This window comes from Patagioenas fasciata, chromosome 18 (genome assembly GCF_037038585.1).
Source record: "Patagioenas fasciata isolate bPatFas1 chromosome 18, bPatFas1.hap1, whole genome shotgun sequence".
In the NCBI taxonomy this organism is placed as follows: domain Eukaryota; kingdom Metazoa; phylum Chordata; class Aves; order Columbiformes; family Columbidae; genus Patagioenas; species Patagioenas fasciata.
Window position 1 is genome coordinate 5,253,575 of NC_092537.1, and position 25,388 is coordinate 5,278,962.

Below are 25,388 nucleotides of genomic sequence, written 5' to 3' on the forward strand. Positions count from 1 at the left end.
AGAGAAAAACATGGGATGGTGAGGCAGCAGAGCAAGGAAATAGCTGCTGGAGCTGGGATTAGGGTCCACCTTGGCTTCTGTCCTGGGGTGGAAGTTGCAGAAGTGAGTGACGAACACAGGGGACGTCCCTTGCTCTCCCAATAGAGAATGCAAAGCAGTTAAAAGCCCAACGCCTGCTTCTGTGAGTGTGAAGAGAGAAATCCAGGGGTTGTGGGGTGGGGTTTGGAAGTGGAACATTTTGAACTGATTTCCAGCCAGTTCCTGGCTGCAGCAAACAGCTGAGAGCCCAGCACATAACTGGGAGCTTGTTGAGCTTTCTGCTCCTGAGGCTGGCTGCAGAGCCCCAGCGGAGCTTTTGCAGAGGCGAGACGGGCTCGAGAAAGGGAGGAAATCCAAGGGCTGACTTAGGACACAGACTGGCTTATTCACCAAGATTTCTGGGTTTTTCCATTGTTGCGATGAGGAATTAGTCAGCACCGAGCATGCTCCGGACGGTGTTATGCAAACTGCAGCTGTCCATCTGAGGGGTGTTTTCATTGCATGACTAATTTGAGGGAGAAAAGGGGTTTCTGGGGTGTGAATGTAGGTTCAGGGGCAGATGGGGTTTGATGAACGATGATGTAACGTGGGACCTGGATGCAAACCAGGCCATGTCAGGTTGCCAAGGGCTGGCAGCCCCGAGGTGCAACGCCCTGCACCGAGCAGCTGGGACCGCGCCTCAGCACCAAGGGCTGCTCCTGCCTCATCTCCGCAGAGATGCTCCAGCTGCAGGAGATCCAGGCGTCTGCTGGAGGGGACCTTCTGCAGGGTCTGCTACTGTAGTTACTGTAGTATTTAAAACTCTTTGGTCAAAACAATAGTACTTTTGTTTATGCCTGATTCAGTAGGTACCACAGTGGTCACACATGTGCTTTGACCTCTGGAGTAGCCCTTTGAGTGTCTTGGTCAGGACCTTTGAGACAGCAAAAGAGGAGGTGGACGGAAGAACCATCCATGTTTTCCTCCTTTGCCTCTCCAGGTTGATCGGGACTGAGAGTGTCCAAGCGTGTGCTGCTCATAAAGCTCAGACAGGGAGCCAGGTGATCAGAAAAGAAAAAAGAAATCACCTCTACAGCATTATCTATTCACTGATTATTTTTTTTTTTTTCTCTGAGCATGTCCAACAACTTTAATCTTACTTGTAATCATTTGATTAACAATTCCTGCAGTTCTGTACCACCTATACATTGCAAGAGCAACTGATGGGTGAGATTAAAAATCCAGCCTGTTTCTGCAGGACAGTGAAGCAGCTACCTGCTCCTTCCACGAGTGCAGCTGATGGCTGATACCTGGTTTTCCCATCACCCTGCAAAAAATATCAGCTACCAACTTACTGCTTCTGCAGAGATTTCAGATTGGAGCAAGATGCTGGTGAGGGCCTTGCAAACCCCATCCAGAAATACATCCCACCCAGATCTATTTCTGGAACAAGACCCTTTTCAGAGGTTACACTGCCTAAACCTCAAACCATCTTCTCATCTTTCTTCCCCTGAGGATATATTTCCCTTTCTTCCACTCTTTGCTGGCCAAGACTGCAGATTTTGGGGGACAGGGATGCCCTCCCTGCAGGGACATGTGTGTGTTGTGGCTGGAGTGGGTGGGCTGTGGATGTGGGTAAGACCTGTAGCTTCCTTGGGAAGATGCTGTGATGGAACTGCCATGATGCTGGAGTAAGGAGGGACAGTGTCCTTGCCCTGAGAGCTCCCACCAGTGCCCGTGGCAAAGGTTTGCTGGACACTGGGTCATTTTTGGTTCCGTGATGGGGTGGCAGCAGGATGGTGCTCCCGTCTCCTCCTCAGCTCCATTTCTCCAGGCACATATGTGGAATAAAAGGAAGTTCTTTCCCTTCATGTTTTTTGATTTCTGTGCCTCGGTGAGCACATTCCTGTGGCAGGAGCTGGTTGGCATCTACCATGGTTGGCATCTTGCCCCTGGGCTCCCGACTGTTTGTGTTTTGAGCTGCTCGCTGATGGGGTCTGCTCTTCCCACACCGGGTTCTGTCCAAAAAACATCCAGCCATCCTCAAAAGCTCGCCTGGGTCCCGCTGGCGGGTGGCTGGCAGCCTGGGGGTGACAATGGCAGCAGTGTTGGTGTTCCCTCTGCCGCGGTGGGACACTGCAGCAAGCTGGGTCCCCTCCAGCCCCCGATACCTCACAGGTCCCCTGAGACTGGTGCTGCGAGGACACAGCAGAAGAGGCGGGATTATCCTGCTGTCCTCTCTTTCTTAATTGATAAACAGTTCTGCGAACATTCCCAGTGCCTGGTAATTTGCAGATGCTGGACTCTTCTCCTTCTTGGAGACATTGTGGGTTAAGCAAATAAATACACTTTTTGAAACAGTATAAATATAGATTTGGGGTGTTTCTTTGGTGCTGCAGGTCAGAGCTGTTTTGATACAACATTTGGGATGGTCTTTTCCATGTTTAATCTTTGTTTTTATTACTATTAACAATTCTGACCTATCAAGACAGCTCGATGTTAAACTATTCCATTGCTTGCTTCACCCTGATTCTATAGCTTTTAAGGGGCTCCAGGTCCACTTTTGCACATCAGTGCACACTAGCACCAGTGTAGCTGGCCTGGGGTTGCAGGCTTCTGATATTTTGGCTGGAGGTGAAGGCTCAGGCAGCTTGGGGGGTGTCCTGGGGTGCACATGCTGTCCCCATTTACAGCCTTGCAGAGCTGAGCCCCTGCCTGTGCCCGGCACTGGGAGCAGGGTGGGAGGAAAGTACAAGCTCTGTGGTGTCCCTGGGGGGTGTCCCAAGCATGGGGCACCCCTCAGGTAGCATTTGGGAAACAGGGAGCCCAGAAGGTCTCCAAGGTCTCCCCTCTTCCAGGCAGTACCTGAGTTTTCATGATGTGTGAGTGTCCAGTTCGTGACAGTGGCATCTGGGGCTCTGAGTTCAGACCCCAATTATTGTTTCTATTCTTTTTTCCCCTGTGCTTGGAGTGTCCCCTTTGCTGCAGAGTGGAGCTGGAGGGGATGTGGGGAGTGCATCTCCATCCTTCCGCTGGTTTTCTTCCACTTTAGCACGGCCTCCACCCAGTGCTGCGTTGCCAGCTTGGCTCCCCGTTGATGTCCACCCACCCTCCCCAGCTGTCCCATCCCAGCAGCTGCTGCATGATGCTCTTGGCCTCTTCTGTGAGGCTCCCCCAGCCCTGGCTGCCCCTCCCCAGCCCTGCTGTGTCCCCATGTGAGGCACCGAGCATCCCCCCAGCTCCCTGCTCTGCCCAGGGCCCCTGTCCTCTCTGAAGAACCTTGGGTGTTTCTTCCTTTGCAGAACACCACCCATCCCTGCTTGACTTCTCACTTTCCCAAATGCTTCCCAGCCAGGAGTTGTCCCTGTTCCCAACACTGCAAATCAGCTCCACTTGGTGCCAACTTCCATGCTTGGCCAAAGTGAGACCTCCCCATCCCACATCCCACCTCATTTCTGGGGAGGACCTGGCGAGTATCTGGTTTCAGAAACTGTAGGGATATGCTGTGAGAATATTTTAAAATGCAGCAAGATCCTGGACGTCCAGCCACATCTTCAGTGAGGGCTGAGCTCCCCAAAGCCATGGAGATGTCACCTGTGCCGAGTTTCCTTCTTCAGTAGCTTTGAGCACTCAGGTGCCCCCAAAACAGTGGTTTTCCACCCTTGCAAGACTCTTTGTTTCTAAATGTTTCTTCTTGCTTTTTTCCTTTTCATTCCACTTTTTCTAAATGCTTTGGCACTCAGCAGCAGGGAGGATGGATTTAATTGCATAGCGAAGATCTTTTATCAAGCTGTGGATACACCAGCAAGCCACTGCACGTGCCTCTGCTGGTTGCCACCGGGCTGGTTGGCAAGACTGGGGAAATATTTGCAAGCCTCAAGACTTCTGCTCAGTTTGGAAGAAAGAGAAGCAGCTTTAACTCCAGACCATGAGGAGCAGTTTGTCCTGACGGTACAATAACAGGAGGTTAATTTTCAGCGGCAGGCTTGGCGCGGGAAAGCTGGGTTACCACTTTTGCAGCAGGTCTCCTCCTGAGGTGAAGCCATGGCTTGCTACAGCACAAAGACAGTGCTTTGGGCACCTGATATTTTTGGGAACTTTCTAAAACCCCATCCAAACTAGGGCTGTCTGGCAGTGGGGGCTGGGGAGAAATGCCAACAGGATGGCCACCCTTGGAGGTTTGTCCTACAAGACCTGCTTGTTTGTGTCCTGATGTTTTGGACACAAAGATGGTTCTGTTGCTAGGGAAGGAAAAGAAATCTCAATGTGACATAGGCTGGATGTGATCAGGAGTTGTTGGCTGGTCGTTTTTTTTTCTCTAGCAAAGTTGACCTGAAGGTTCAGGAATATTCCAATACAATTTGGGATAGTGGAACATCCCCAAAGCAAGGAGAGACATGCTCCCAGAGGACAGAACAACTCAGTGTGATGTTGGTAGAGTGTGGCTGAATGAGGGAAGATCGGCTGGGGTTGGCTTTGGAGATGTCTGAGGCAGACAACTCTCAGCATGGGGTTTGGGGATAATTGGATCCATCCGGTGTGTTACACTGAGAGGCATTCAAAGGGCCTCTTAGAGGTCCCTTAGCACATCTCCTGGGTTGCCAGTCTGCTTTCTGTTGTTCATTACGCCTTCTTTGAAGTCTCAAAATCCCTATTATTTCATGCTCAATTTGCTGCTTTTTTCTGAGGCCAATGTTGTCTTCAGCAAATCTCAATTTCTGTCCGTTTTGGTTTGGCGGTTCACGTCCTGCCATCACCCTCCAGCGTGGCATAACCAGAGGGTGGTGACGAGGGGCACAAAGATCCTTCTTGAGCATCCTTCAGGTCCAGGACCTTGACCCTGACCTGCTCCAGTCCCACCCAGTATAACCCCATTTGGCTGGCATCGAAACCAGCATTTTCATCACAGCCTTTCAGCAGCAGTTGAATACAGAGGGAAGTGGGTGTTTTTATTGCTGTCGAACACTGGGGAAAACCAAGGAGCAGAGAGCTCATGTGACTCGTTCCAAGTTATGCAGTAAATAAGCGGCACGGTTGGGAAAAACCCAGGGTCTTCAGAGTCCCCGCTCTCTCCACCAGATCAGTCTGCCTCCCAAATGTTTACCAAAGAGACTGGAGTCTGATTGTTCTCACTTTATTTTTAATTTTTAGACGCTTCCGTCTTCAGGCTGTTTTGCCCGTTCCACAGTGGCCGGTGTTTAAACAGCATTAGCAGGAAATGTTTTTGAAATGTGCTTTAAAAAACACAGTTCTGCTAAGATGTTCTTTTTATTCCTGGTTTAGACAGAGGCTTAGGATTCACAAAGAACGAATCTCTTGTCAGTAGGAGTAAGGCAGCAGTTTGTTTTGGAGCTGTCCTTGTCATTGCTGAAGGCAGGACTGATCCGCGTGCTGGGCATTTGGGGTCACTTGTGGTCCTCACAGTCAAAAAAGGATTTACAGTCAATTATATTCTATGTTCTCATAGCTCCTCTCAAAGCCAAGGTCCTTGCTGGATTCCTGGCCTCTGAAAAGCTTTGCTTTGACATTAGATTATAGCTCCAAGTGGAAATTATGGAGCTGATGCAGAAATTACTGGGTGAGGTTTTCTGGACTGAATCATACCAGATGACAAGGCTAGATCATGTTAAGTGTCCCTCTGGGCCTTGAAAGCTATGAAACTTTGTGGATATCTCCAAGCTTAAATTGGTATGTGGGGTTTTGTAGAAGTGTCATTTCATCTTGTGCTGACGACGGAGCCGTTGGACGATGCTCCACGTGTCAGATGAGGGTTGGGAAGGAGAACAGTGCTGGCACGGGGACTTGCTCCAGCACCGCCTCTGCCTGCAAATGGAGAAAAAAAACTATCCTGAGAGAGAAATACTGTCTTGGAAATGTCAGCATCAAGATCCTGGTGTCTGGCTGCAGAGCACGTTGCTGGGAAGGGCAGCAATGGGGCAGGAGGCTGAAGGCTGGAGGTTCAGACCCAGAGTTGGTTGCCCGGAGAGGTGGTGGATGCCCCATCCCTGGAGACATCCCAGGCCAGGCTGGATGGGGCTCTGAGCAACCTGAGCTGGTGAAGATGTCCCTGCTCATGGCAGGGGTGGCACTGGGGGAGCTGGGAAGGTCCCTTCCAATCCAAACAATTCTGTGATTCCATGACCTGTGTTGCTCCCTGGGCTGAGTTGGGAAACCCGTCACTGAGGGTGTGAGGGTGTTTATGGGTACAAAGCCACCAGCCAAGGCATGGCCAGCAGTGCTTGGTGTCCAGGGCACCCTGCCAGGCAACTGGAGCAGCCTGGGGAGCCACAGCACCCGCAGCATCATCCTGCCAGGGACCTGCCTGTCGCTGGGTCCAATTAAGCTGCCTGAGTGACCCAGAGAGGCAGAAAGGGTTGAGCCAGGGCTTGGCTGGGATCCTGGGACCAATCTTGCAGTTCATCCAGCAGAGTAAAACAAAAAAACAAAGGCGCTAGCATTTTTAATAAGCGTTTAAGATCTTGGATTTGTGTCTCGTCAGTCATTTGATCCAGCCACAGGACTCGTATTAGTGGGTGGGAGAGAAAAATCCTGTCTGAGCATTAAACACTGCAGGTTCCCACCCTGGCTGCGAAGCAATCGTTGCGTTTGTTTGGAGAAGCCCATTTCCAGTCGCTGCCTGCAGGCTGCCGGGCTCCTAGCAGAGCAGTTTGCACCAGATGGTCCCTGCAGCATCCTGGAGATGATCTCCTCCAGGTCCCTGGCTCAGAGAAGGTTTCTGCAAATCTCCAGCTTGGATTCACGCTGACCCCAGTGCAATCAAACAAGAGCATCAGCCGTGATGACAAATTCTGCCCAACGTGAGATCCTTCAGCAGACCCGAGCGGCAGCAAGCGCCATGTGCTCCCACCAGGATTATGTGTAGCTTGTTCAGGATATATACATGTTTTTTCAGGATGCTTCATCACAGTCCTTTGCAAAGTCCCTCATGAATTTTAGGGGCAGTGCCTGCAGTTTGTTGAGTGCCACGCAGAAGCCTTGACAGTGCAGATGTGCCCTGGCAGCCAGCAATAGAACCTGGGTGTTTGCACTAAAAGCATCACCCAGATCTGGGTGCCAAGGCTGTAGGAAGATGGTTGGGGCCTGTTGCAATGCAGTGGGTCAGAGCTGCTCACATGTTAGCCTGAAGATGTGGAGGAGAAAGAAGCAAACACTTCCTGCATCAGCCCTTTCCCAGCCTGTGCTCTCCCAGCAAAGCAGCCAACGGTGACATCAATGGGTGGGAGAGAAACCCTGTGTCTGGTGACACGACAGGCTGAATGGGTTAGGGAGACCCAAGCAGTGCTTCAGCATATCCCACCACTGGAACACAGCTCCCAAAGCTGGAGGTGAAGCAGCTATTCCAGCACTGGTGCTGCCCGGAGCATCTCCTGCCCAGCTCCTGCTGCCTCGGCATAAAGAGCTGGAATTTTCCTCCCAGGAGAAGTGACCTTCAGCTGAGGTGACTCAGAGCTTGCCGTTGGGATTAGTGGTGAGGGAGGTTTAGCAGCGAGAAGCTTTTGTCCTGCTGTGAGGCTTTTGGTCTGTAAACGCCGAGTGCTGTGCAGCCTCGTGATGCCTTCAGGAAGGTTACGGGAGCTGATGGCTGCACAAAAGGGTCTGGAGCAAGCGGCTGTGCTGCGGGACACGTGGGCTGCCGCAGGAGCTGCTGGCTCCAGGGTTTTTCCAAAGCGATGTCTGATGTGTTCTGATCTGTAGGAGGTGAACTCAGCACCCTGAGTGCTGTAAGAGCACCGAGGTGAGAGCAGCATCTGGGAGAGATGGTAGGGAGCCAACAGGTCAGGGTTTGGGGATATGTAGCTTAAAAAAGAGGAAGGTGAATGCTGGGGTCCTCCAAGAAAAATAGTTGAGGTGTCTAAAAGCACATGACGGCCAGAGTGTTGTGAGCATCTGGAGCATAGTGATGGGGGTGAGGAAGGCCATGGCGGGCAGATGCAGCGATGGTTTAGTTCCTGTCTCTCCAGGACTCTCTGGCAGGAGTGTCTGGAGAGCAGAATACTTGCCTGTGGCCTGAGTGACCTGTGACAATATCCTCTTCCCACCCTGATCTCCCCTGTGCTCATCACTAGCTTCATCCTGCTTGTGTCCAGAGTTCTCCTGTCCCTTTTCCCTTGAGGCATGTTTTTCCTCTTGTGTTTGCAGATTGCCTACGGGACCACAGAAAACAGCCCAGTCACCTTCATGGGATTTCCTGATGACAGCATTGCCAAGAGAACCGAGACGGTGGGATGCATCTTGCCCAACACAGAGGTGACCATGACCCTCCCAAGCAGATCCTGGCCCATCCTACCTGTCTGCTGCCGGAGTTGGGGCATGCCATCCTAAGCCCTTCTCCTCTTGAACTGCAGGCAAAAATTGAGGATCCAGAAACAGGGAAGCTTGTTCCTCTGAACACTCCTGGGGAGCTTCAGATCCGTGGCTACTGCGTCATGCTGGGCTACTGGGATGACCCCAGCAAGACGAGCGAAGTGATCAGTGCTGAGAGGTGGTACAAGACAGGGTGAGTCTGGAAACAGCCCTTTTCCTCCCACTCTGAGCTGTCTGTGAAACCAGAGTAGCTTTTAGCACAGAGCCCTTGGTGCCAAGTGCCCCTGGAGATGGAGACAGTCTGGTGCGATGGAGGGGCTGTGGGGTGACATGGCAGTGGCAGGAATCACCTCCCCCAAGCCCTGATGTTTGTGTGGGTGCTGTAGCAGGAGCTCTTTGATCTCCTTCATGTGGTGGCATCTCAGCCACTGCCCTCTGGTTACTCTGACCTGGCCTCCAGACCCAGCTGTTGTGGAGCATCAGCCGTCCTTCCACCCAGCAGGGATGGGACAGGAGTGTGGGGTCTTGCAGGGACATCGCCACCCTGGATGAACATGGCTACTGCAGAATTATAGGCCGTTGCAAGGACATGATTATCCGGGGAGGAGAGAACATCTACCCAGCAGAAATTGAGCAGTTTCTCCACACCCATCCCAAGGTGGAGGAGGTCCAGGTGAGCAGCGATGGAAACGTGTACACAAAGGTGCTGGGACTGCTGTTTGGGATATGGGTGTTCTCCTCTGTTTTCCGTGTCTCTTTTTGTGTAATATTGGTTGGTGAGCAGGAGGGAAAGGCTCACGATATGGAAGGGGCAGGCAGAGCTCCTGGCAGGGGTACATTGGTTCAACAAACCCCTCATGCACCAGCTTCACATCTGTACTGACTGTCTTTCTTCAGTTTTTAAACTGCCTGTCCACTTTCATAGCTCCATCTGAAATTCCTACCTGGAAAGCAGTCCAGAAGGACAGTTTTTACTGATAACTAGTTACTAAACTCCTAATTCCAAAAAGACTCCTCCAACGAGTCTGCGGAGATGAGGAGTGAGATTCAGTTTCACCCCTTCACAAGACAGTGATGATTTGCAGCATTGAGCAGCTGCTCCCAATCTGCTGGGATTGTTCTCCTCCAGGTTTCGTGCCAGGCGGGTCTCCCCATAAATAAACCAGTTATTTAGCCAGCGCTGTGCCTGTGCCAGGCGAGCATCTTCTTGGAACAGTCCTGGTGCAGATGGGTTGCAAACCAGCCCTGTTTATGTAGTTTCTGGGGCTTTATGTCACTGCCCTGGACTCAAAAGGATTGACGTGTCTCTAGGATTTTGAGATACCGGTTCAAGGCGGGGAATGACAGTAGACTCTTGTGAAATAGTGTGAGCAAACTTTAGAGACAGATCAGGCTTGGAAAGCCCATCTCCTGGTGTCACAGGCAGCGATCTGCTGGGAGCTGCCGTTAGAAGAGTTTCGAATAATCCTTTAATTCAACTTCATCCCTCTCCCGCTGTTTCATCTGGAGATGTCAAAGCACTTGCAGCAGCCTCCTAAGCCTCCCTATTGGTTGTGGAATGTGTTGCCCCATTTTTGGGGGAAGCAGAGGAACAACAAGTCCAAATTATAAAACACCCTTGGTGAGCTGCCGCCTGGCTGGTCTGACTTCGCCCTCGCTCCAGTGACTTTGCAGAACTGAGGAAAAGTGCTGGTGTCCGTATGTGCAGCCTGTTCTGCCACCTTTCCTCCAGGAAATGATTGAGAAGTCCTTCCATGAGGGCTTCATGTCATTTAGAAAGCACTGGTGGGATGATTGAGCAGCTCAAGCTGCCTTTACACAGCCCCATGCCATGACTCCAGCATCCCATGATACAGGTCAGGGCTCGCACTGTTTTTCCAGGAGGAGAGGGATGTCCCCAGGGGTCACACCATCCTTCTGTCACAACCAGGTGGTTGGTGTGAAGGATTCACGGATGGGAGAAGAGGTCTGCGCCTGCATCCGAGTGCGTGCTGGGCAGGACTGCACCGAGGAGGAGATTAAAGCTTTCTGCAAAGGGAAGGTGGGTCTCCCAGTCCTCAGTTCCCCACTGGACCAGCCCACCCAGCAGTTGCTGGGGGTGTGTAGAGGAAAATGCAGGATTTACAGCAACTGGGGACCCAGCCCTGGCTCGGGTACCACCAGCTGGGCAAGATACGTGTTCCCAGCAGGTTGGGCAGCAGTTGTCTTTCTCTTCCCAGATCTCCCATTTCAAGATCCCGCGGTACATCGTCTTTGTGGCTCAGTACCCGCTCACCATCTCGGGCAAGGTAAGAGGGGCTGGAGCAGGGCAGGAGCCTCCTGTCCTGTCTCCTGTCTGAGTCTCTCCCCCTTCTCTTTGTGCTTTATTCCAGATTCAGAAATACAAGTTGAGGGAGCAGATGGAGAAGCACCTTCAGCTCTGAGCTTGGGAAGGGGGTAAATCAGCCCTGCTTCAGTCAGCTTTGAGTCTCCTTTTCACTTGTGCCTTGGGCTGCGCAGTGGAGACCTTCTCTCCCTGACATCAGGCTGATGGCACTTTTCATTAATAAAACAGAGTGCCTCTTTTTCCCAGTTGGGTTTGTTTCTTTGCCAATAGAAATACTGCGGTGGGAGGAAGGGATGCTTATTTCTGGAGTCCTCTCCTGTTACTGAAAGGCCTTATAAAGGTTTTTAAATCTTGCATCCCTGAGCAATTTGGCTGCAGCCATTTCAGAGGACTTTGCAGGCCTGAACAGACGCTGGTAGATATTTTACTGGTATTTTAAGTCACAATAGTCTGGCCTGGCTTCCCAAGGTAAGTGAATCCTTCTCTGCTTGGGTGTTGCTGAGACTCCTAGATCATATAACACAGCTGATGAACTTGAAATGAAGGGCATGGGCTTTAGGGAATGAGACTTTGCTAGCTAGAAAGTCTTGCCAGATTTTCCCACACCTCCCCTGAGCCTTCTGAGCCCCAAAGAAACTTCTCCAAGGTAGACATGGTGGAGTTTATTTTGTAGTTTTGGACAAGACAGAAAGTAAGGATTTTGCATAAATACCAAAGTTCCTGTCCCAGCAGCAGTGTGAAGCAGAGCATACCCACGACAGCATTTTACGGGAGTTATTTGGTACCTCCCAACCATGAAACACTACGCCGAGAAGGGGAAGAGCAGAGCTCCTCTTCCTCGCCGGCAGAAGTGTCCCACCGCAGCTGGGAAGCAGATGACGTTGCTCACAATTCTTGCCAACATCCCAACTCTCTCCTTCCTTCTTCCTTCCCCAGCAGAGCTAGTGGCTGGACCACCACCTCTGTGCTGGGGCTTCCTCGGGCAGGTTGGGGGAAATGGTGAAATGGGGAGAGAGGTGAAATGTCAGCAAGGTCTCGGTCCTGGATCTCCCAGCTGGATGGTGGGTTCTACCCATGGAAGCAGACCCCGTGGACAAGACACCCACGGTTCGTACCTGCTTTCTGAAAGAAAACCAAATGGGATGGGTCGTGTCAGACTCTTTCCCTATGGTGTCTCTCCAGCAAGTTGCTCCACTGTTCCCAAACTGTTTGTGGGGCTGGTGTTCCACCAGCTTCACCTCTGCCCACCCCAGAGTAAGTGGGATGTGTGCAAGCAAAACTCAGGTCTCCTCCCTGGTTTTAAGGTTCTTATACACTCCCCTTCCCAAGGAGAAACTGTCACCTGCATTACCCAATGGCCCTGGGGACACAGCAGACCTCTAGGTCTGATGTCTACGGAAGGACTTTTCACCTTCCTTGGCTTCCCGCAGCACTAACCTAGGTGTGGGACAGGTTTGCAGTGAGCGAAGCTTCTCTGGTTCCTGTTTGATAATTCTACCCTCTGCACAGCCCCTGTACAGTCCACAAGGGCCCCGTGTACTCACCATGATGGGGGGTTTGCTGATAATTAGCAAAAGTGAAGTCGGCTCTGGCTTCCAGGGGTAGACATGCTCCTGAGAAACACAAGGTGCACCGGTCACAGCCAAAATATGGAGGTACAGGCCCCCTCACCCCACCCCTGCTCCCTGGAGATCTGTCCCAGGAAGCTTTTTCTGCCCCAGAGCTTTCCCTGCCATCCCCATCCCGTTCCCTGGGGTACATCCAGCCCTCACCGGCCTGGACACCTCCTGAGATGTCCCATGGCTGTCCCAGCCCCCTGGGGCAGTGCAGTCTGGTCTGCAAATACTCACAGGAAGGGAGGAAGGGTTGACCCTCGTGGCTGGCAGTGTGGCCTCGGTGTCTGTGGGGCTGTGGGTAGGCTCCAGGGCTTCTGCCCTTTCCTGCACCTCCATCCCGCTCTTATAGTGCTGGGTGTCAGCTCGGAAAATCCTGGCAGCCGGGGGCTCTTCCCAAGGTGGGAGGGTTACGTCAGGGATGGGTTACTCCAGACTACCCACTTCTGGCCTGGAAACAGGAATCTGTGCCCACAGCCTTTGTCATAGGCATTTCTCACTTCTCCAAGTTATTAATAGCACAAATTATGAAAAATATAACGCCTGGAACTGTCGGCACTGGGTTTGCACAACTCTGTGGGTAGACTTGCCACGGGTCTGCTCTCAGAAGCGCTGAGCAACCTCTTAGCTGGAAAACCCCTCTCCAGTCCCCGAGGGGCAGCGGGGGATGCGGGGGCAGGTCCCGGGATGCCCGAGCCACATCAGGACCGTGTGCCCGGGACGGCACCAGGAGCGACATCAGTCCCGACATCCCGGGCTGGCATCCCCCTCTGCAGCCCTCCACCTCCCCTTCGGCGCCCCGGCACCCCAGTACTACCGCGGGGGGGTGGCCGGGGCTCGGTGCCGCCCCGGGGCGGTGCCTCAGCCCGCGGGGCCCGATGGCGACACGGGGGTGGCGTCCGGTGGCGGCGGCGGCGATCGCTGCGGCGCGGCCCGGCGGGGGCGGCCCGGGACGGGGTCCGGGAACGGGTCCTGGCTCGGGAGCGGCCCCGGAACCGGTCCCGGAACCGGCCGCCCCCGCCACAGCCGCGCTCTACGTGCACGTGAGCGGGGGACACCGAGCTTGCACACAGGCGGTGCACGGGGATCCTGGGGTTGCACACGGGGGGGGGTGCATGGAGACCCTGGGCTTGCACATATGGGGGAGGGACCCTGGGGATTTCACACGTGGGACCCCAGAGTTTGCACACAGCTTGGGGGCGAGTGTGAGATCCTGGGGCTTCTACACGAGGGGGGCAGCCCAGCCTTACACAAATCATGGGGCACACGTGGAGTCCCCCTGCCATGCATGTGTGGGTGGTGCTGAGGGGGTCCCCAAGCTCTGCACATGAAAGATGGCATCTACAGGGTGTGCGCCTCATGCCCTGGGGCAGGTGGGGAGCGCTGGGGCCTGTGCATGGGGCTGGGGCAGTTCCCCTTCCCCCCAAAGTGGGGTGCGTGTAGGGGTGGGGGTACAGTGGTCCCCCATGCCACCCTGTGCCCGCAGTGGCCCTACTGCCGCAAGCGCTGCTCCTACTGCAACTTCAACAAGTACGTGGTGCCGACGGTGGACGAGGCGGCTGTGCGTGCCTGCCTGGTGCAAGAGGCACGTACCCTACTCCGCCTCAGCCAGGTGCAGAGGTGGGTGCGCGGGGGGATGCAGGGGGAGTGCAGGGCCATTCGGCACCCACCCGCATCCTCCCCACCATCTGCCCTACAGTGTCACCTCTGTCTTCTTCGGCGGTGGCACCCCCAGCCTGGCCAGCCCCCGCACCATCGCAGCGGTGCTGGAGGCTGTGGCGAGGGCTGCCTACCTCCCCGTGGGTGCCGAGGTGACGCTGGAGGCCAACCCCAGTTCCACGAGCCCTGCACGCCTCGCCGGCTTCAGGGAGGTAGGCATCAACCGCCTTTCCATCGGCGTCCAGGTGAGAGGGGCTCTCCCTGGTCCCATCCCAGCCCTTGTGGCCCCCTGTGCCTCCCACTGCCATCCTGCTCCCTCTGCAGTCGCTGGATGATGCTGAGCTGCGGCTGCTGGGCCGGGAGCACACGGCGGCGGAGGCACGGGGGGCTGTGGAGGCAGCGCGGGGACTCTTCCCTGGCCGAACCTCCATCGACCTCCTCTTCGGGCTGCCGGGGCAGAGCCAGGACGCCTGGGCACGGGGGCTGGCAGCAGCGCTGAGGCTCTGCGATGACCACATCTCCCTGTACCAGCTGACGCTGGAGCGGGGCACGGCGCTGGCGGCGCAGGTCTGGGGGGGCACCCTGCCCGCTCCCCCCCAGGACCTGCTGGCCGACATGTACCAAACCGCCCGTGCCATGCTGGTGTCTGCTGGCTTCAGGCACTATGAGGTCTCCAATTTTGCAAGGAAGGTGGGGTGCTCCCCATGCCGTGTCCCCCATGCCACATCACCCCCCAGGCAGGCTCAGCCCCTCTCACCCCACGCAACACTCTCCCGCAGGGCGCCCTCAGCACCCACAACCTTTCGTACTGGCGGGCTGAGCAGTACATCGGCGTGGGGCCAGGTAAGCCGGGGTGACAGGGTAATTGTGCCTGGCTGTGTCCCCTGCACCCCATCACCCCCCACCCCACCACTGCAGGGGCGCATGGGCGGTTTGTGCCGCGGGGCGAGGGCGGCGGCAGCCGGGAGGCTCGTGTCCAGACGCTGGAGCCCGATGCCTGGATGCGGGAGGTGCGGAGTCAGGGCCATGGCACTCGGAGGCGGGTGGTGCTGAGCCCCCTGGAGCAGTGAGTACGGGGGGGTCCCCCAACCCTGTACCCCGTCCCCTGCCCTGCTGCCCCACCGCTCGCCATGTGCCTGCAGGCTGGAGGAGCTGCTCGCCCTGGGACTGCGCACGGATGAGGGCATTACACACGAGGTGAGGAACCACCCAAGGCACTTTCATCTTCCTTATGAGGAAAGGCTGAGGGAGCTGGGTCTCTTTAGTTTGGAGGAGACTGAGGGGTGACCTCATTAGTGGTTATAAATATGTAAAGGGTGAGTGTCATGAGGATGGAGCCAGGCTCTTCTCGGTGACAAGCAATGGTAAGACAAGGGGTAATGGGTACAAACCGCAACACAGAAAGTTCCACTTAAGTATGAGAAGAAAGTTCTTCATGGTGAGGGTGGCAGAGCCTGGCCCAGGCTGCCCAGGGAGGTTGTGGAGTCTCCTTCTCTGCAGACATTCAAACCCGCCTGGACACCTTCCTGTGGAACCTCAGCTGGGTGCTCCTGCTCCATGGGGGGATTGCACTGGATGAGCTTTCCAGGTCCCTTCCAATCCCTGACATTCTGGGATTCTGTAACCCTGCATCGACCCAGCTAACGAACCTCTGCTAATGAACCAGCGCTAATGACCCTCTCTGCACCTTGGGCGCAGCGCTGGGGGCACTTCTCCCCCCAGCTCAGCCTGCAGGCCGTGTTCGGGGAGCCGGGGGAGGCGCAGGATCTCCAGCAGCAGGGCTGGCTGCTCCTGGACGGCAGGTGAGCGCCGGGGGGGCCGTGGTGACCGGGGCTCCCCTGCAGTGCCGGGGCTCAACCGCCGCATCTTCCCCAGCGGCCTGCGGTGCTCGGCGCGGGGCCTGGCCCTGCTGGACTCCCTCCTGCCCGACCTGCTCTGCCAGCTGCAGCGCCGCTGGGCCCGCCAGCCGCCCCGGGTCGGGGAGCTGCACCGGGCGGCGGGGCCCCGAGGAGGAGCCCGACGGGGGACAGGGACGGTGGCGGGGCCGCGGGAGTTGTAAGCGGTGGCTGTGGGGAATAAAAAGCGAGAGCTATGTGCTGGCTGAACGAGGTGTTGGGAGACAGCGACGCCCGAACGCCGGAACTGCTCGCCGGGAAAAGCGGGCCGCCCGGGCACCACTGGGCCGCGGCCGCATTGCGCACGCGCAGGTGGAGGAACGGGGGGGAACGACAACAGCCAGCACATGCGTACAACGGGCGGCGTTGCCATGGCGACCGCCGCGCAACGGCCTAGCGGGATGCAGCGGCGCGGAGGGGGCCCGGGTCCGGACCCGGCCTGGCGGGACCCCCGGCCCGCCACCGCCCCCACCGGTACGGCCCGATGTGGGGTGCGGGCGGCGCAGCGGCGGCCGGGCCTCACTTGTGCCCTCAGCGCGGCCTGGGGATCCCCGGTGAGCCCGAGTCTGAACCCACCATGAACAGTCCCTTCCACATGCAGTGACCTCCCCATTTGTCATTATTTTATATTCTCCACATGTGTCAGGGAACCAGTCCCAGCTGAAGGGACTTGCAGGTTATGGGTAAAGGGAGATGCAAGTCCCTGGTGGGGCTATTCTGGCTGCCGGTTCTGCAGGGGTTTTGCTATTTAAGAGCTGTTTTATTATTTAGGAGCTTCTGAAAACCCAGCGGCTCGCTGTCTGTAGCTGAGTTGTGCCTGGTGAGCTCAGAGTGGCTGTGTGGGGACGCTTGTGCTTGCAGCTGGAGCAGGAAAGTTGCCAGGTTTTTTTTCTACCTGTGGAAAGCACAGGGTGTGTTTATCTCATCCGTTGTCTCTCATCTAGAATAAAGCATGAGACAGTTGAATCCTAGTGATTCACTTTGGTCCTTGTAGCTTCTCAGAGTTTGATTTTTTCCAGTTACAAGAGATACTGAATTTAATTGTTCTGTGCAACCTTAAGCAAAAGAAACAAAACATGGCTTAGCTGGAAATTAATAACCGGGCTGAAAAGAGGAAGGTGGTGTTTCCTTGTCGAACTCAAGAGAAGGTCTCTGTGTCTTTTTCAGACAAGAAGGACAAGGTATGTAAACAGTCCTCGACAATCATAGAAGAGCCTGAGCCCGTTCCATGTGTTCTGCAAGGAGATGACATCCAGGCACTTGCAATTAATGTGGAGGACTTCAAGAAAGTATGTATTTTTATTGATAGAAATGGCTACCTTAAGTGACACTCTTCTTTAGTGTGTTTAACAGAGGATGCTGCCTATTTACTTCAAGCAAAACCCACTGTGGGAGTTCAATTCTCCTTCCATTTTTGTCTGTCCTGTTTTTCGTGACTTGTCAGATCATCAGGTTTGGTTGCTAGAAGTAAATGATTTTTGATCCTTACACAATCTTTTCAAATGGAAGGATAAGTTGTCTGCCTCATCAGAATTATATTTCCAACTTAGGTGTAAGAAGAGGTGTAAGGTGTTTAGTAACTATCACAGCACTTCTTCCAAAACTTGGGTTGAAATGTGTGAGTGGAAGCATTGGACACAAAATGACACAGCAGGAAACTACTGGGAAAGTGATTTAAAACTTTTTTTTCCCTGCCCTGGTGATAAAGTGGAGTCCAGAAGAGTAAGACAGTCACTTAGCTGGTGTCTGCTCAGTTGTGTAATGTGCCTCTTAGGAAAGGAGCTGCCTGTACTGATACGACTTCTCTGCTTATCCTAGAAGGATCAGAAGGATAAAGTGAGTCACTATGTACCTAATTGCACTGTGACTTTATTTCCTGAAGCTCTGTGCTCCACACCTTCCCCATGATGCTGGCAGAATTCCAGGAACAAGTGTGAAGGAGACTTTTCCCAGCCCTGTGTCATTTGTAGCGCGAAATGTAGTGGTCAGGGATTCTTGGGAGACCCAGAATTGGTTCCTTCCTGTGTCTGTTGAACATTCATTGGATACCTCTAAAAACCATTGTAGGAGCAAGATATTTCAGCTTTGCCTGTACTTGACTTAGTTGGCACATTTGACTGGTATTTTAACTCCTTTCTATATAAAAAGAGAAAGCGTGAATTGGTCATTTTTCTGTATGTCCAGGATCTGGATGGACTGGAGGTGATCGGTAAAGGGCAGCCTTTTGCTTCTCTCTCAGCAGAGCCTCTTCCATGTTCTACCTCTTCTGAAGAGTCTGAGATCCTGTAAGTTTTTCTTCATGGCAGAAATAAAGAATTTTGGGCATGCACCACCAGTGTGTAAGGGTATCCTTAGCTGTTCTTATGCAGAATGGAGAGGAGTCTCCACTAGAGCACAATAAAAGGCATATTCTAGTATTATAAGCACCAGATTTAGGAATCAAGCAGTTCCTTTGTGCCTTGGGGCCTTCTGCTGAAGGAGCAAGAATCAGAGAAAAGTGGGTTTTTTTAAGCCCTTCTTCCAGTCTTCCCTCTGGCTCCAAAATTCACCATAGGCAGGGCTGGGGTTCTGCTCTGAATTACCTCCATCTGGTTGTCTTTTTCCAGCCCTCCACTTCCATCATTAATTTGCCTTTTTTCACTGTCCTGTCCATCTGTAATGAGCACAACCTGAGGGCTTCTCCTTACTCAGTCATGTACCCTCAGCCTTCCTTAGGTAGCTATAATTCTTTAACATTCTGGCTGTCCTGTCCTCCTTGGTGGTGTTTAGTAGGTAGCTGGAGTTTGCCACACCTGCAGGACTCTGTCCCTAAAGAGAAGACCGTGCAAAAACATTAGTTGGGATTATTTCTTGTAGGGTCTCGTGAATCAACCCTGGTTCTCTCGTATCTGAACGTGAATTTCACTCAGCGAAAACTCTGGCTCTTGTTTTCTGTAGCAGTGACACCCTGAAGGGGTATCCTGATGTGGTTCCAGAAGCCGTACGGGGTCCGTCTTTAGTTTTCTGTGGCCAGCCTGCTCGTTGGATCGATGGCACTACTTCTCGCAGGGTAATTGTACGCTTTTTGTTGTTTAGTCAAGCTAAGTCTGCTTGAGTTCCCAAGTCACAGCTGTACGAGTGTCACTCCCAGGCCAGAGAATGAGGGATTTATTTTGGGTATGATAGATTATCCCTATATTTGCTCTGGATAGATCTAGAAACAGAAGGGGTTGCTCTGTCTGTGGTGCGAAGCTCAGATTCCCAGGCTCTCTCTCAAGGTCCCTTCCAACCCAAACTATTCTGTGATTCTATGATAATGGCCACTTCATTGGACCTGCCTTAGAAGTTCTACCAAGGCTCAACCCCTTGTGTTGTATGACTTCAGGCAGGATTAAATCCTGCCAGATAGAGTAGAAATTGTTATCTTTGTCTTTTCCTCTTGCAGAATGAAGTTGGCATCGCTGCCAGGCTCAACTTTGAGGCTTTGGCTGGTGAGAGAGCCGAAAGCTCCCTGACAGTGAGCAATGATGGCACAACTGCCATCTGGTACGACTGGCTGAGGCTGCCCCAGAAAATTCCCTCCAGAGAAACCAAATGGAGGAGGTTACCGTGGTTTTACTTTGATACCAGATCAGGTACGGGAGCTGCTGATGTCTGAGACCTTTGTACAGGGACCAGATAGCAGGTATTCAGGAGTTATATGAGATGCGGAATCTGACTAATGGCAGAACAAACCTGTTGGGTGATTGTCCTTAGGAAGTCACCCTGGGCATCAAAGCTGACTCACACCAAAAGAGGTGTGCGAGGCAGATCCCTTTTCTGAGACTTAAAGGAAAGGAGGTTGTTCCTACTCTGCATGTAAATGAGTGGAATATTGAGGAGTGAATCATTTTCTGGTGGCAAATGGGGCATAATTTGCTAGAGAGAATACTGAGCTTGCTGTAAAAGGAGCGTGCTGTGGAAGTAACACCAGTTTGATAACATCGTGACTGGGAGTAAATCTGGAAGGAGAAAAATAGCTGAAGTGTGATACCCAGCTAAGCTATGGGGAAAGAGTCTCATACAGAAATGAGGACACTTGGGATGGTGTTGGAAAAGGGTCAAGTTAACCAGGTGGCTTCTTGCAGACCAATGCATTTTCTCTCTTTTTTTTCAGGTGTAATTTTGCCTGGAGAAACTAGGCAGTTTGTCTTTATTTTCAAGTCAGAGAGTGCAGGCATTTTCAGCGAGTCCTGGGAATTTAGGACACATCCTCTGTTATTAGGAGGAGCTCTGCTGCAGGTGACCCTTTGGGGAATTGCTGTGTATGAGGATAAACTGGCTGACCTCAGAGAGAAACTGGAGGTAACCAAGCATGTAACTGGGTAACTGTGAGCTTTGAACTTAATATGCAAATTCAGGATAAGGGTGGGAGTGGATGACATGGTATTTTTATTGCTATGCAATTAGGGCTGGGAGCAAGATGATTATTTATTTACAGCACATCTGTGCATACTTGAGCAGGTTTGCTAACTAAAATGGAAGAACTCTGCAGTCTATTGTAATGTTGTTAATAAAGACATGATTGTGTCTCTTAAACTGTTCACACTGGTCCTCTAAAGAATGAATTTTCTGCTGATAATGAATTCATTAATTACTTAGTGGGGATGGGTTATGTTGTACATTATGATATCAGTTGAGGTATAAATTGAAAATTACAGTAAGCTTTGAAAAGGGTAGTTTGGGGGAGTATTTGTAGGGTTTATTTGAAAAGCTGTTGCAAGTATAGCTCCGCTCAGTGGGGTTTGCAGTTGTTCTTGTACCACTATATAACGTATACATTGTGATTTACTAGCATGTGTGTGAATTTGTTTGTGTGTCCCTATTTGGAACAGGGACTCACATGTGTTTTTCTTGTTGTGGTGCCTCAGAGTGACCTGGCTGCCCGAGTGAGAGCTGCTATAGTAAAAGAGATTCTGAAGAAACTTCCTGCCCAAATTCGCACCCCAGAGCGCACCCCGTCTCCTGTGGATGCCTACATCACGGAGGAAGAGTTGTTCCAGCGGAAGAATCCCAAGGTGATGCTTGCTATTTGATGGGCTACACAAGTGAAATATTATAGGAGGGAGGGAAGATCCATGGGGCTGGTGCATCCCGGAGTTTCTGGAGGCTGGCACAGTCTGCCACGCTGCCTTTAACAATTAGGTTTGTAGAGGACAGGCACAGCTCATTTCACTATTTGCCTTTTCCCTGTTATCACAGTTGCATTATCATCATAGAGTTGTACAGCAGCTGCATGAACTGTGGAGAAAGCACATGACTGTTCCTTCAGCCTTTTGGGAGAAAGTGTCCTTGGGCCAGACAAGTAGTGTGGAGGACCTGTGGTGCCAGGAGAATTCCTCAGGCGTTCTCTCTGCTCAGAGCAGCGTCACAGAGGCCTCAGGTTGGAAGAGCACGCTAGTGGAGTCTCCAAGTCAAATGGCAAATGTGGAACAGGAAGAACCAGGCCCCTCAGGATGGAACCTTTCCATCGAGGACTTTAAGCAGGTGATCACCCTATTCTCTTTAGTGCTGTGATAAGCTGATGGTGTTTTCATTTCCCTACAAATAGCCTGGCCTACCCCAGTGTGAGCCCACCCAAAGATCCGCTTCCAGTGCGCTGTTAGAGATGATTCATGATGTGTATTGCAGAAAAGTGCTTCAGCTCTGCAGACCACACCCTCAGCACTCTTGTGAAGAGATTCCCAAGAGAGACTTTGAGGGCTGTTGTGTGAAGAAGACAACCATGCAATGTCAGATATTTTGAAGTTTTCCCTCATTAGCTTTCTGTCATCCCAGGACTGAATGCGGGGGGCAGGCTAATCCTGCAGCCTCCTATGGCTTCCCCAGGGGCTCCTTTCCATGGAGAGTCCTTCCTATTTGTCAGAGCACCAAGGGGCACTCCCAACAGGCTATGGATAAAGTACAGACCTCCCTAGATTAAAGCAAGAGTGGTTAGCACAGTTAGCACAGTTTTTCTGTAGTGCTTTCTTGGAAATCTCTCTGGTGCTTTTATAACTAATCTTCGGGGCCTTCTACCTCGCTAGAATCCCGGTTCTCCAGCACACCTGTGAAGCTGCAAAAGGGTTCACTGTCAATCTAACTGGGGGATCTAGGATTGCTCCCCAGATCTTGGGCTGTGTGTGCACCGTGACCAAATCCCAGCCATACAAGAAGCCACATCTGGGTGCATAAGTGCCCAGTACAGCCTGATTTCAGACTGGTTTGCAGGAAGAGAGCCGTGTTTGTGTTTTGTTGAGCTCAGATTCCACGGACTGGGAATGAAGACTGAGAAGCAGCGCTCTATGGACCCTGTGTTTTCTCTCTTATCAGGCTATAAAGTCAATCCCCAAGGAGGAGCAGCGAGAAGCAGCGCTGGCCCAGCTCAACCAGGCAGTGCTGGAGCTGCGTGTTCCACAGAGGCCAGTTCAGTCAGACCTTTTCTATCACATCTGGTGCGTTACCTTTGCAAGATAAAGCTTGTAAATGCATTGTGCGATCAACAGTTGTAGCAATCTTTGTTGCAAGTGTGGTGATTCAGAGTGCGGATAATTATATGAGGTCTATAAGTTGTCTTTACGCTCTATTTTTTTATAGTTTAATTGTAGCTGTTGTCTACGACCCAAAATTTGTGGGTTTTTTTTCCTGGAGATAAGTTTAGAATATTAAATCAGTGTAGTTTTGGGGAGTAACAATATTATTTCTGGCAAGATTATTCCAGTCTGTATTTATGAAACCTTTGGATAATTTTCTGTACCCTTTTACTCACTGTATCCTCCCTCATATAGCCTCTCTGTTTTTTGCTCACACTTTCAGACTTTAAACATATCAACAGCTTCTAGTTGCTTATAAATTAGAAGGATGCAGGTTTCTCTTGGGAAAGACACAGCAGGTCGATGGTGATTTACTAACGTGTCAGGTTGAAGAGCAGGAGCTCTAGTTTCACTGTAATATTTATGTGTCCATATGAGCCCCTTGATTTGCCAACAGTGAGACCTCAGAGCACTCAAACATGAAGAAGGTAGTTCAGCATTCTTCTGCACAGATTTTTAGATGGTGGGTGCTATTTTATTGACTTAGTTGGACAGAGCACCCCTCAGCTGTAAGGCACCTTCACTCCAGGGCACTAAATAAAACAAGATGGCAATTGCGGGACTGTCCCCTTTCTGATTCTTATACTTTTCTCAGTCTCCAGCTGTGGCGTGAAACCATTGATGGTCTGGTGAGTCATTCTATGAGGCTGAGATCCCTGCTTGGCTTGCCTGAGAATAACACCTATGCAGATACTGTTCCAGAGGAAACAGGTAAATGGTAGATTTAGCACAGCGACTGGTTTCTGTGGACTGTTGGACATCCACAAAATGTGCTGAATTTCAACTGAAATTCAAAGCTTTTACAAGAAAATGCATCAGAAAAAATGGCAGATTGTGTGATACTAATTGTCATCTGTCATTTGGTGTCATTAAAAAAACATCACACAAATAAGCCTTTTAATTTAGCTAGGTGTAGCCATGGTAGTCACACAGACTAACCTAGAAAACCCTAATTCACTGTTAGCTGTTTTACGGGTTTGTTCTGGAACGCATTTGAGACCCGTTCATTCCAAAGTACTCTCCAAGGTATTGTTTTTCAGTGCAGTACAGTTCATATTAATAAAAAGAGGAAAATACATTGCAAAAGTAATATATTTCCATTGTGCGAGTAGAGTGGGCTTTTTCTGGATGTGAAAATGTTGCTTTTGGGTAACTGAGATTCTCTCTTTTGTAGTAGAACCAAGGCTATCTATAAAAGAAGGAAAGGAAGACAAAATAATGACTAAGAAGCCATCAGTTGGTGGTAAGGATAAAGAAGCCAAAAAAAGAACAACAAAGGCAGCAAGGAAGGAGAAAGAGGTATGTCTTGGGGTGCCTGTTGAAACCCAAGTTTTGGGGACAGTGTGATCCATTCTGAGGTTGTGTATCCCAAGTTTGAGCTGCTTTTCCAGCCCCATGAAAGAGGCTCTACTTTTGGGAGGTGCATCTTGCAACAACCTGAAGGGTGTTCTGACCTATGATGCTTTTCTTTTTGTCTGTCCCTGAATAGGAACAGCCAAACAGCAGAAAGTTAAAAGATGAGAAAAGGCAGAAATCTTCCATTTCGTCACAGGATGGGAGAGTGGAAGCTCAGTCTCTGGAAGCTCTAACTACAAAGAGAGAACCTTCTCATGCGCAGATTGACCCTGTTTTGTTTGGGACATACCAGGAAAAACTTTATGTTCACGTGAGTCTGACCAGAGCTTATATCTGTGTTTCTTGGTTTTATCCTTTGCTTGTAAGTTTATATTGGAGCATTGTGTTAAACTCAGAAAACAGACAAACAGATGTCCATAATTCTGTAGGAAGGTAAGTGAGAAAGACAAGGTAAGATATCTTTTATTCCAGCCTGGAATCTGTTAACGTAACCAGCTATCACATAGCCATGTGATGGCTTTTTCTATCTGGGATGTCTTTAGCATGCTTGCGGACTCTTGAGGGCTCAGCAGAATTAATTGTATCTTGGATGATGTTAAACACACTTCATAACCAGAGAAGTTATTACTAGAGCTAAGTGCTGTTAACAGGCAGCCACTTTTATATGGCTCTGTGCGTGCCCGTATGTTAATGTGCATGAGAAACCATCTCTCTGTCAGTCTCATCATCAGGATTTCGTCACATCTTTTCACTGCAAATAACTTCTGTTAATTTCTGCTGCAGGTTTATGGGCTGCTGCGGTCAATGGTGATCAAAATGGTTTCTTTATTTGAGGATCTAGAGACAAAAAAGGTGCCCTAAAGTGGGAGTGTGAAGCCCTTTATAATGAAAATAGACTTACTTTTAAAAAAATAAATAAATAGCTATATTTATGCAGATCGAGTGGAGATTCTTCTTTCTGAAGTGATGCTCTGATTACAAATACTGGGCTGCCTCTTTTCTGACATTCTGTGATGTGAGACTATTGCTGGATCATCTGTTACTGCTACGGATGATTGCTTGCCAAGAAGAGTCGAGGCAAGAAATATCACAGCCTCAGAAACCGTTAGGACTAGAAAATACTGGCATTTCTGCTGAGGAAGAAGAATTTAAAAGCGCCAGTCAACATGAGATGTGTCTTATTCTCTGTTTCTCGGTTTTGCTTGGCTAGCAGTTCAGGGAGCAGAGTGTCCCTTATAGTCATGAACCCAAGGACCAGGACAGTAACTTTAAAAAATCCATCCCATTTTTAATCCACTTCTTGACGGCTTCTCCCGGTTTCTTGGAGGCGTTTCTGTGAAAACGTGTTATCCCAAGGGATGTGCCACCCCGCCTGGTTTCGCCCCAGGAGTTTACTTCATGTGCTTATATTGCCATCTCTTGCCATCCAGTTCAAAGTACCCATGCCCTGTTCTGAACCAACTCTTACTTGCTTCCTTCCAACGCTGATCACTCTTGAATTAAAATGAGTGACATTCACACTGAAAATATTGTGAGTGTGGTAAGGCCTTGTGTTAGAGCCACCCTGTCATTATATATGTGTGTGTGTGTCTGGGTTTATTGCTGT

At 51.3% G+C, this 25,388-nt stretch overlaps 2 protein-coding genes and 1 long non-coding RNA gene across 9 annotated transcripts in view; 2 read left to right on the plus strand and 1 right to left on the minus strand.

Moving 5' to 3' along the window:
• ACSF2 (acyl-CoA synthetase family member 2) overlaps window positions 1–10,914 on the plus strand; it is a 32,092-nt gene extending 21,178 nt beyond the window's left edge. Inside the window, exons 11-16 of one of the 3 annotated variants that reach the window (XR_011741834.1) lie at window positions 8,179–8,286; window positions 8,385–8,536; window positions 8,875–9,016; window positions 10,225–10,384; window positions 10,563–10,631; window positions 10,716–10,780. Coding sequence is in view for 2 of the 3 variants with exons in the window: in XM_065852655.2 (XP_065708727.1) it covers window positions 8,179–8,286; window positions 8,385–8,536; window positions 8,875–9,016; window positions 10,274–10,631; window positions 10,716–10,783 (828 nt within the window). In the remaining variant the exon portion in view is untranslated. Of the gene's footprint in view, window positions 1–8,178; window positions 8,287–8,384; window positions 8,537–8,874; window positions 9,017–10,224; window positions 10,632–10,715 lie in introns of all 3 variants that reach the window. The other 2 variants (XM_065852656.2, XM_065852655.2) reach the window with 2 other exon arrangements.
• Window positions 10,915–11,316: 402 nt separating this feature from the next.
• Window positions 11,317–13,132, minus strand: LOC136109625 (uncharacterized). Its single transcript, XR_010652527.2, has 3 exons — window positions 12,520–13,132; window positions 12,214–12,282; window positions 11,317–11,791 (listed from the first exon to the last, which is right to left on the minus strand). It is a non-coding gene; the product is annotated as an uncharacterized lncRNA (long non-coding RNA).
• Window positions 13,123–24,718, plus strand: LOC136109702 (radical S-adenosyl methionine domain-containing protein 1, mitochondrial). Of its 5 annotated transcripts, none has more exons than XM_071816617.1 (23): window positions 13,123–13,325; window positions 13,769–13,902; window positions 13,982–14,186; window positions 14,266–14,631; window positions 14,721–14,784; window positions 14,860–15,007; window positions 15,084–15,138; window positions 15,257–15,305; window positions 15,442–15,529; window positions 15,640–15,743; window positions 15,817–15,996; window positions 17,004–17,125; window positions 18,021–18,121; window positions 18,774–18,885; window positions 19,261–19,450; window positions 19,972–20,159; window positions 20,726–20,872; window positions 21,057–21,341; window positions 22,167–22,288; window positions 23,022–23,137; window positions 23,604–23,725; window positions 23,916–24,092; window positions 24,566–24,718. In XM_071816617.1, the coding sequence occupies exons 1-23, from the start codon at window positions 13,161–13,163 to the stop codon at window positions 24,641–24,643; spliced, it is 3,318 nt and encodes a 1,105-aa protein (XP_071672718.1). In that variant the 5' UTR covers window positions 13,123–13,160; the 3' UTR covers window positions 24,644–24,718. The 5 variants fall into 5 exon arrangements, 3 of the variants coding, with proteins under 3 accessions (XP_071672718.1, XP_071672717.1, XP_071672719.1); XM_071816616.1 differs by having other exon boundaries at window positions 13,125–13,325; window positions 23,601–23,725; XR_011741832.1 differs by lacking the exons at window positions 18,774–18,885; window positions 19,261–19,450; window positions 19,972–20,159; ... (5 more) ...; window positions 23,916–24,092; window positions 24,566–24,718 and having other exon boundaries at window positions 13,146–13,325; window positions 15,817–16,390; window positions 18,021–18,119.
• Window positions 24,719–25,388: the final 670 nt, after the last annotated feature.